We start from the raw sequence: 10855 nt of genomic DNA, 5'->3' as shown, positions 1-10855 counted from the left end.
GTGGCACTGATCATACAGCTCTGCGGGGAGGAGGTGGTGGCACTGATCATACAGCTCTGCGGGGAGGAGGAGGTGGCTCTGATCATACAGCTCTGCGGGGAGGAGGAGGTGGCACTGATCATACAGCTCTGCGGGGAGGAGGTGGTGGCACTGATCATACAGCTCTGCGGGGAGGAGGTGGTGGCACTGATCATACAGCTCTGCGGGGAGGAGGTGGTGGCACTGATTATACAGCTCTGCGGGGAGAGGGTAGTGGCTCTGATCATACAGCTCTGCGGGGAGGAGGTGGTGGCTCTGATCATACAGCTCTGCGGGGTGGAGGTGATTTCTCTGATCATACAGCTCTGCGGGGTGGAGGTGGTGGCACTGATTATACAGCTCTGCGGGGAGGAAGTGGTGGCTCTGATCATACAGCTCTGCGGGGGAGAAGGTGGTGGCACTGATCATACAGCTCTGCGGGGTGGAGGTGATTTCTCTGATCATACAGCTCTGCAGGGAGGAGAAGGTGGTGGCACTGATGATACAGCTCTGCGGGGAGGAGGTGGTGGCACTGATCATACAGCTCTGCGGGGTGGAGGTGATTTCTCTGATCATACAGCTCTGCAGGGAGGAGTAGGTGGTGGCACTGATGATACAGCTCTGCGGGGAGGAGGTGGTGGCACTGATCATACAGCTCTGCGGGGAGGAGGTGGTGGCTCTGATCATACAGCTCTGCGGGGAGGAGGTGGTGGCTCTGATCATGCAGCTCTGCGGGGAGGAGTTGGTGGCACTGATCATACAGCTGTGCGGGGAGGAGGTGGTGGCACTGATCATACAGCTCTGCGGGGAGGAGGTGGTGGCTCTGATCATACAGCTCTGCGGGGAGGAGGTGGTGGTACTGATCATACAGCTGTGCGGGGAGGAGGTGATTTCTCTGATCATACAGCTCTGCAGGGAGGAGGTGGTGGCACTGATCATACAGCTCTGCGGGGAGGAGGTGGTGGCACTGATTATACAGCTCTGCGGGGAGGAGGTGATTTCTCTGATCATACAGCTCTGCAGGGAGGAGGTGGTGGTACTGATCATACAGCTGTGCGGGGAGGAGGTGATTTCTCTGATCATACAGCTCTGCAGGGAGGAGGTGGTGGCACTGATCATACAGCTCTGCGGGGAGGAGGTGGTGGCACTGATCATACAGCTCTGCGGGGAGGAGGTGGTGGCACTGATCATACAGCTCTGCGGGGAGGAGGTGGTGGCACTGATCATACAGCTCTGCGGGGAGGAGGTGATTTCTCTGATCATACAGCTCTGCAGGGAGGAAGTGGTGGCACTGATCATACAGCTCTGCGGGGAGGAGGTGGTGGCACTGATCATACAGCTCTGCGGGGAGGAGGTGGTGGCACTGATGATACAGCTCTGCGGGGAGGAGGTGGTGGCACTGATCATACAGCTCTGCGGGGAGGAGGTGGTGGCTCTTATAAGAGCCTTTGTGGTAACAGAACAGGGGCTGCAGCTTATTTCTTAGCCGCGGGCTTCTTGGCTTTCGCAGCCTTCTTAGCCGGACTCTTGGCGGGTTTGGCCGCCTTCTTAGCCGGACTCTTCGTCACCTTCTTGGGCTTGGGAGCGGCTTTCGGCTTCTTGGGACTCTTGGCCGCTTTCTTGGCCGCTGCGGGCTTCTTGGCCGTTTTCGGGCTCTTCTTGGCCGCAGTCGGAGCCTTCTTGGGCTTCTTCGGAGATTTGGCGGCTTTCTTGGCAGCAGCGGGTTTCTTAGGTTTGGCCGCAGCTTCTGGCTTCGTCTTGGCCACTTTGTCCTTCGTCTCCTGCTTCTTGTTCAGCTTGAAGGACCCGGAGGCGCCGCTGCCTTTCACCTGGAGGAGGGCGCCCTTGGTGACCAGAGCCTTGACGGCCAGCTTCAGGCGGCTGTTGTTCTTCTCTACATCGTATCCTACAGCAGACAGAGCCTTCTTCAGGGCGGCCAGAGACACCCCGCTGCGCTCCTTGGAGGCGGACACGGCTTTCACGATCAGCTCGGAGACGCTGGGGCCGGAGGGTTTATTGCTCTTCTTGGCAGCAGATTTCTTCGGCTGCTTCTTGGATTTGGCGGCCGGTTCTGCGGGAGGGGGAGCGGCGGCTGGCGCGGTCTCTGCCATCATGTGCTGCGGAAACAAAATGAAAATATTTCCTGATAGGAAGGAAAACACTGAGGCCGGAGCTGGAGGCGCCTGTTATATGTACAGGCTTACTGCGCACTGATTGGCTGCTGAGCAGCACCGTCCTGAGCTTCTATTGGCTGACACTGGACACAGGCCCCGCCCCCTCCCAGCTGAGTCCGAGTGAAGCTCCGCTCTCCCCTTGTGCTTCCCTGCCCGGGATAAAAGCCCTTTACCGGCTAACACCGGACAGCAGAGCGCGATTCCTCCGTCGCCTCCCCTTCTCCAACATCTCCACCGGCCATTTGTAGCCGTCACTAGCAGAGATGCCGGGAAAGAGCGGAGAGGAAATCCCGGGATCATCGCCGCCGTCCTCCCGATCTGCACATCACTGTGTATCCGGGGAGATAAATCTGCTGCGGGAGCTCGTTCCTCCTATTCCCGGCTCCTGTCACCATCACAGGGATCTTTACTCCTATGTCTATCGCACAGGAAGCTGATTGTACGATGTGGGGACGAGCTGGAGCTGCTGACAACCCAGAAGGGTAACACAGGCGACGGCCTCCGCTGACTGCCACCTCCCTGACCTGTGGTGTCACTGTACCCCGTATGTGCAGAGGATTGGGGGGACACGTGTTCCACACCAGTAGATGATCCACATCGGTGGCTGATTGCAATCACCTGCCTGATATCGTGTCTTACCCAGTGTGAAGCTGTGACCGCTGCGGCCTGTCATGGTGCGAAGAGCTCTGATGAGGCGACAGCTGCACACTGCGACTCCCCAACCAAACACATAAACATCTCCGGGGAGAAAACTGAAATATTAATGGATTTATGTGACCCCCACTATTGTGTAAAAGGGGAATATTGGGAGAAAAGCGGAGACACAAAATCCAGCGTCTACACAGAGAACACAGCTGTACATAGTATATATAGTGCACAACATCACATCTGCACAGCCCAGATCAGCAGTGTAATAAGTGTCACTGATACTAGAGGAGAGGGTACAGTATATACAGCAGAGTGTACAGTATATACAGCAGAGTACACAGTATATAGAGCAGAGTGTACAGTATATACAGCAGTGTGCACAGTATATAGAGCCAGTGTGTACAGTACATACAGCAGTGTGTACAGTATATAGAGCAGTGTGTAAAGTATATACAGCAGTGTGTACAATTTATAGACCAGAGTGTACAGTATATAGAGCAGTCTCCCCTCTCTTCTTCTTTCTCTCTCTCTCCCTCTTTCTTAATCTCTATTTCTCTCTCCTCTCTTTCATTATTTCCTTCTCTCCTTTCTCTCTTCGCTCTCCTCTCTTTCTCTCTTCTTTTTTCTCTAAATCTTTCTCTCACTCTTACTCTTTCTTCCTTTCTATTTCTCTCTCTCCCTCTCTTTCCCTTGCTTTCTCTTTTTCTTACTTTATATCTATCTCTCTCCTTCTCTCTTTCTTTATCTCTCTTCTCTCTACTTCTCTATCTCTCTCTTTATGTCTTTTTGTCTCTCTCTCTCTCTTTCTCCCTTTCTTTCTCTCTATCTCCTTCTTTCTCATTCTCTCTCTTTCACTTTATCTCTCTCTTTCTCTCTCTCAGGGAGAGATTATCAATCCTTCATGTCAGCAGTGCACCTCTCCAAAATGAGGCAGATGTACTAGATTTTCTAGGCACCGCCATCTGCACGTGGGGTGCTGCTGTAATCCCTGTCATCATCCTCGTTTTTCCTCTCCACGTTTCCATATCCAGCCAAGTGATCGCTGGGCCCAGTATTCTCATCAGCATTGCCGATACTTCGAGCTGTAGCAAAGGAGAAGGCACAAGTGATGATAACCCGCCTCTATGTGCCCTCAAGTGTCTCCGCTGTGGTGCGGGATGATATGCTATGGAAGGTTAATAATCAATAATTGTGTCCTTCCTACAGGCTCTGGTGCCCCATGGAATGAAAGGTTTCCCCAGGAGGGCGGTGGTAAAGATGTTTAATGACTTGCTAAGGAATGGTCGCATGCAAAAACTCCAAGACTCGGACACCGTGCTGTCCCAGATTTTGGAGATGACGTGCAGTGACTTGGATTGGGAGGTGAAGGTGAACGCAGTGGACCTGGCACATTCCTAAATGTCCCAAACATTGGAGATGGGACCGTCCCTAACGTGCCCTTACACTATAGGGCTGCCATCTAGCAGAAGCTCAGGTTCCATCTCCGACGCTCTGGTTACATGTGAATGAGTCGGGCTTTTTCCGGCCTTATTGACTTGTCTGTGTGACTGTGACCGGCCAGTGGCATTAAAGTTTTGTGAAATCCTTCTTGCTGTGAAGCCCAAACTGTGTAATGGGGACACTGATCCCTCCGAACAGCATGGAAGAGACTGGCTGGAGCACACGATAAAAGAGAAGCAAATGGCAGGCGGGGACGGTGCTGGGGCCGGCAGGGTCGCCCACCAGATTGGGCCACTGGTGTCATACAGAAGATGGATTTGGATAACATAAAATGTCCCCTTCCGAAAAACAGCGATCATGTACACGAAACTCCCCGGTCACTGCTGCAGGACGTCAAAGCAACCTTATGGGGGGAAGAAATGCACGATGCAGATTGCTACTGATGCGGAAGTTTATGGTACTTTTCTGCTGCAGATTTCACTGCGGAAATGCCTTTTGTGCTGTAATTTGTAGTGGATCCAACCTGTGTTTTTCTTTTTTTACTACAGTGCCCTACTGGGACCCAGAAGCCCTTCTGGCCATCCAACTGCTACTCAGGCGCCAATTTCTAAGAAAGATTTATCTCCTCTCTTTCTTTCTCTTTTCTTTCTCTAAATCTTTCTCTCACTCTTACCCTTTTCCCCTTTCTATTTCTCTCTCACCCTCTCTTTCTCTTGCTTTCTCTTTCTCTTTTTTCTCACTTTATCTCTATCTTTCTCTCTCCTTGTCTCTTTCTTCATCTCTATTTCTTCTCTCTCTACTTATCTCCCTCTTTCTTTCTCTTTGTCTTTATCTCTCTTTCTTTCTCCTTTGCTTTCTCTCTCTCTCTCTCCTTCTTTCTCATTCTCTCTCGTTCACTCTCTCTCTCTTTGTCTTTATCTCTCTCTCTCCTTCTCTCTTCCAGGGAGAGATGATCAATCCTTCAAGCAGCAGTGCACCTCTCCAAAATGAGGCAGATGTACTAGATTTTCCAGGCACCGCCATCTGTACGTGCGGTGCTGCTGTAATCCCTGTCATCATCCTCGTTTTTCCTCTCCACGTTTCCATATCCAGCCAAGTGATCGCTGGGCCCAGTATTCTCATGAGCATTGCCGATACTTCGAGCTATAGCTAAGGAGAAGGCACAAGTGATGATAACCCGCCTCTATGTGCCCTCAAGTGTCTCCGCTGTGGTGCGGGATGATATGCTATGGAAGGTTAATAATCAATAATTGTGTCCTTCCTACAGGCTCTGGTGCCCCATGTAATGAAAGGTTTCCCCAGGAGGGCGGTGGTAAAGGTGTTTACTAACTTGCTAAGGAATGGTCGCATGCAAAAACTCCAAGACTCGGACACCGTGCTGTCCCAGATTTTGGAGATGACGTGCAGTGACTTGGATTGGGAGGTGAAGGTGAACGCATTGGACCTGGCACATTCCTATATGTCCCACACATTGGAGATGGGACCGTCCCTAACGTGCCCTTACACTATAGGGCTGCCATCTAGCAGAAGCTCAGGTTCCATCTCCGACGCTCTGGTTACATGTGAATGAGTCGGGCTTTTTCCGGCCTTATTGACTTGTCTGTGTGACTGTGACCGGTCAGTGGCATCAAAGGCGTGTGAAATCCTTCTCGCTGTGAAGCCCAAACTGTGCAATGGGGACACTGATCCCTCCGAAGAGTATGGAAGAGACTGGCTGGAGCACACGATAAAAGAGAAGCAAATGGCAGGCGGGGACGGTGCTGGGGACCGGCAGGGTCGCCCACCAGAATGGGCCACTGGGGTCATACAGAAGATGGATTTGGATAACATAAAATGTTCCCTGCCGAAATACAGCGATTATGTACACGAGACTCCCCGGTCACTGCTGCAGGACGTCAAAGCCACCTTATGGGGGGAAGAAATGCACGATGCAGATTGCTACTGATGCGGAAGTTTAAGGGACTTTTCTGCTGCAGATCTCATTGCGGAAATGCCTTTTGTGCTGTGATTTGTAGTGGATCCAACCTGTTTTTTTCCTACAGTGTCCTACTGGGACCCAGAAGCCCTCCTGGCCATCCGACAGCTACTCAGGCCCCAATTTCGAAGAAGCACGTCCTGGTTATAAGAAAGCAAATGCCTTTGGCACTATAGAGGGTGATGTAGTAGGGATTATTTTTCTATTTTGGTTTGCTTCCAGTACAGTTTTCACATTAAATCAGAACAATTAAAGAAAACAAACAAAAAAAAAAAACACGGCACATTCCTGTAATTTTGAATTAAAGCATAACATTTTATATAAACAATGCATAAAAATGTGTCTTTCTGGGTTGTGATTGGTACATGAGGTAATGGCATAAATTAACATTCAATCACCTGATGTTGATATGATGAAAAATCTCTCCTAATTTCACTTGCTGCTTTCAACCGTGTATTGGGATTAACTGTGGGGGCATCATACATTGTGGAGAGTATGATCCACTCTGATCTGGCATGGTCATGACAATAGTCGGGATACCTGCCGCTACAGGGAAGGAAATTGTATATAATAAAGAAGCTGGAAAAATAATTGCAGAAACTGTACAATGGGCGGGAAATTCAAACTTCCCAACAGTTCTGTGTTCAGCCAATCAGCAGAGGAAGGGATGATTCTGTAAGCCCCGCCCCGGATAGCGTCATCTCTCCAGTTCTCTCTCTGGTCCATTCTTCCTCCATATAAAGGAGCAGTCCCTGAGGCTCAGGAATCAGTTTTTGCTCATTGACTGAAGAAAATGTCTGGTCGCGGCAAAGGAGGAAAAGGTCTCGGGAAGGGCGGCGCCAAGCGGCACAGGAAGGTGCTCCGTGATAACATCCAGGGCATCACCAAGCCTGCCATCCGCCGTCTAGCTCGCAGAGGAGGCGTCAAGCGCATCTCCGGCCTCATCTATGAGGAGACTCGCGGTGTCCTGAAAGTCTTCCTGGAGAACGTGATCCGTGACGCCGTCACCTACACCGAGCACGCCAAGAGGAAGACCGTCACCGCCATGGACGTGGTGTACGCGCTCAAGCGCCAGGGCCGCACTCTCTACGGCTTCGGAGGTTAATTGTGTTCTCTTCTGTCCTCACAACCCAAAGGCTCTTTTCAGAGCCACCCACATCTTCTAAGTGAGGGCTGCACCTGACTGCTAGGATCTGATTTCTCTGCTTTGGTGATGTCGCTGTAATGTTAGAACACTCATCGGTGCCAACGTTACGCTCCGAATACTGACTAGTCCCAAGGATATCCTGACGTGGAAAGACTAAACGGCTTACCCGAAGCAGATCCCTCTACAGCTCTAATCAGGGGGGTGTTCAGGGCGGTTTCCAAATGTAGGTTAATATTCTGTCTAGACATTTAATATCCTGTTCTTATTGGGCGCTGATTAGTAGATTTATGGGGGATATATATCCGCACTGGGCCGCAGTGATAATTTCCTGATCAGATCCGTGTACAGGGAATGTGGCTGTAGGAGGCAGCTGGATAGATGGACGCCCTGTGTGTCATCACATAGGGTACGGCGACTCCTATGTGATGACCACGTCCTGGACACTAATGTTTCGGGTGGATGGCGCCTCTGAAGACTATTATAACCTCCTCAGAATAATGATGGGCTGTTTGAGGTCTGATAGCCACGGCTGCGCGTTTTGAGGTCCTGTCATGTATTTATATATATCCGGTGTGTGCAGTGTATGGGGGGACACAGGTGTTGGTTCTGTTCCCTACAGCTCCTGTATATGTATATACAAAGCGTATACATTGTGTGCAGTGTATGGGGGACACAGCGCTGCCGGGGCCTGGGGTGAAGGTGCCGCATCTGTGGATACTCTGGTAAAGCAAAGATCAGCTGGAAAACGGCACGTAAGGAGTTAAACGGGAGAGGAAAGACGGGCAACAAAATTAATAAAGGGGATGGGAGAACTACAATACCCAGATAGATTAGCGAAATTAGGATTATTTAGTCTAGAAAAAAGACGACTGAGGGGCGATCTAATAACCATGTATAAGTATATAAGGGGACAATACAAATATCTCGCTGAGGATCTGTTTATACCAAGGAAGGTGACGGGCACAAGGGGGCATTCTTTGCGTCTGGAGGAGAGAAGGTTTTTCCACCAACATAGAAGAGGATTCTTTACTGTTAGGGCAGTGAGAATCTGGAATTGCTTGCCTGAGGAGGTGGTGATGGCGAACTCAGTCGAGGGGTTCAAGAGAGGCCTGGATGTCTTCCTGGAGCAGAACAATATTGTATCATACAATTAGGTTCTGTAGAAGGACGTAGATCTGGGGATTTGTTGTGATGGAGTGTGGGCTGAACTGGATGGACAGATGTCTTTTTTCGGCCTTACTAACTATGTTACTATGTACATCACTGAAGGCTGAGCGTTACCAAGGTTTCTCGCTCATTGTCTGATCACAGAATCCGTTGGGGAATTTGAATTCCCCGCTCATAATCTCCGGAGGATTGTTACAGGTCACTGATAGCGACAACCATCCCCCACCCCCTTACTGCGGGACCTGCTAACTACATGTAGACCTCACCGCGGAGTATCAGACACTAAGGAGGGGACATTTCCTGCGAGCTTGGCAGACGACACTCCACCTGAGGGTCTGAGACTTCATGTGGGATTGACCCATTCACCTCCTGTTATTCTGTGGATATGTGCACCAACAATGGCGGCAATGGTGTATGAACTATCAGCCTCATGCGAGGACCCCCGAGATAGGCGGCGCCGGCTCTTGTGGTGACGGTGTGGGTGGCTCTTAGAAGAGCCTTTGGTTTTGTAGAGATTGGCGGCAGCGCTCACTTGCTCTTGCTCGCCTTGCTGCTCTCGGTCTTCTTGGGCAGCAGCACGGCCTGGATGTTGGGCAGGACGCCCCCCTGGGCAATGGTCACCCCACCCAGCAGCCTGTTCAGCTCCTCGTCATTGCGCACCGCCAGCTGCAGGTGACGGGGGATGATGCGGGTCTTCTTGTTGTCCCGGGCAGCATTGCCGGCCAATTCCAGGATCTCAGCGGTCAGATACTCCAGCACAGCGGCCAGATAGACCGGAGCGCCGGCGCCGACTCTCTCAGCGTAGTTGCCCTTGCGGAGAAGCCTGTGCACACGACCGACTGGGAACTGCAGTCCTGCCCGGGATGAGCGGGTCTTGGCCTTAGCTCGGACCTTTCCTCCTTGTTTGCCGCGTCCAGACATGATGCCGATAACTAATGACGGAAAATCGTGTAGAGAAGAGTCTGTGCTGTGTCGCCTTATATAGTCCGTTGCTCCGCCCTCCTCTCCTGTCGTTGGACGGATCTGAAGATGAAAATGGAGAAGAGTATTGGAGATCCACCAATGAGCTACAGAGGGCAGAGCTTATTATTGCTCCTTGCTCAAATGAGTTTCTCACCCAATAGAAAACGTTCGCTTTGGACAGAATAGATAAGGGGTGAAAACAGATATCTGTCCTGGAGCAGAAGGAAATGCAGAAATATTCTGTTGACTTGTTGTTTGCACTTGTTGGACTTGTGTCTTCTATCAGCCATATATTGCACTGACAGTCTGGCGGGTGAGGGGTTAATTCCTGTCAGGAGGAGGCTCCTCACTCACCCGCTTATTATCCTGTGCAGATCCCCTGTGGTGTCCGCGCTGATCCTATCACAGCCTGACTGAGACAAGTCTCCTATGTTCTGCCCGGAGCCTGATGTGACGCTGCCGGGTCTCGGGTGGGGGAAGTCGCCGCTTCTGTAAAGCGAGTGTGTAGTGGGGGGTCAGCACACACGGACACTGAGGAGTTAAATGGAGGCGGATATTCCTGTATCTTGGATTGGTCGGCGCCTGCGGATGTCTCTCGCTCATTGGCTGGTTACAGATCCGTTGCTGGTTTTGAATTCCCCGCTCAGTTTCTGCTCTTTGTCCGTCGGGTTTATTACCGGCCCCTCTGCTGGAGCGGCGATCGCTGATAATACCGGGTCCTGTCATCCCAGCTGTCTGCCCCCAAACACCTCCGTGTCCTTGACCTGAGTGCACACCATTATCCTTGTTCATGTGATTTTTTGCTTGGTGTAGCACCGGTTTACCAGATGACGTCTGACATCTTCGCATACGACGACGCAACCAGTTCCAGCATCTTATCGCAAGTTTCAAACTCAAGTGAATTCTTGAAAACCCCTCCCCATGAGTTGAGGACGAGGGACTACGAGAAGGAGCGACGAAAATTAATCTCATATGATTTACACTGCATAACTTTGGCAGAACATCATAAACAGGGCAAGATCCCGAGAGGTCTTAGGTGCAACCTGCGCCCAACACTTTTTTCTGAAGATCCCGATTACTGTGACAAATACAAGAGAATACTAAATAAATGTTCTTTAGACATTATTATTCTGACCATTGAATTTCTACAAAAGGCTATTACGGAAACAAAGGACAGTATTAGAGCAATTGAAACACAACTATCTTCTACATTGGCATCCACAGACTCTTACTTTTCGCTGCTCCGGACAGTATTCCCTTCATCGCCTCTGGTTGCCTTGTAACATAGTAACATAGTAACATAGTTAGTAAGGCCGAAAAAAG

The 10855-nt window shown here is 50.8% G+C and overlaps 2 protein-coding genes across 2 annotated transcripts; both read right to left on the bottom strand.

Annotated features, from left to right (window-relative positions):
* Positions 1-1470: 1470 nt before the first annotated feature.
* On the bottom strand, positions 1471-2129 carry LOC138645982 (histone H1C-like). Its single transcript, XM_069735461.1, has one exon. The coding sequence runs from the start codon at positions 2127-2129 to the stop codon at positions 1494-1496; it is 636 nt and encodes a 211-aa protein (XP_069591562.1). The 3' UTR covers positions 1471-1493.
* Positions 2130-9097: 6968 nt separating this feature from the next.
* LOC138645981 (histone H2A type 1) lies at positions 9098-9518 on the bottom strand. Its single transcript, XM_069735460.1, has one exon. It carries the CDS (start codon positions 9488-9490, stop codon positions 9098-9100), a length of 393 nt encoding a protein of 130 aa, XP_069591561.1. The 5' UTR covers positions 9491-9518.
* Between the last annotated feature and the right edge of the window lie 1337 nt (positions 9519-10855).

The sequence above is a fragment of the Ranitomeya imitator genome, chromosome 7 (assembly GCF_032444005.1).
Source record: "Ranitomeya imitator isolate aRanImi1 chromosome 7, aRanImi1.pri, whole genome shotgun sequence".
NCBI lineage: Eukaryota > Metazoa > Chordata > Amphibia > Anura > Dendrobatidae > Ranitomeya > Ranitomeya imitator.
The sequence above is the reverse complement of the archived record's forward strand: the minus strand, read 5'-3'. Positions and strand labels throughout refer to the sequence as shown.

Coding starts and splice junctions, on each gene's coding strand:
- LOC138645982 (XM_069735461.1), bottom strand. CDS start 2,129: ATGGCAGAGACCGCGCCAGCCGCCGCTCCCCCTCCCGCAGAACCGGCC.
- LOC138645981 (XM_069735460.1), bottom strand. CDS start 9,490: ATGTCTGGACGCGGCAAACAAGGAGGAAAGGTCCGAGCTAAGGCCAAG.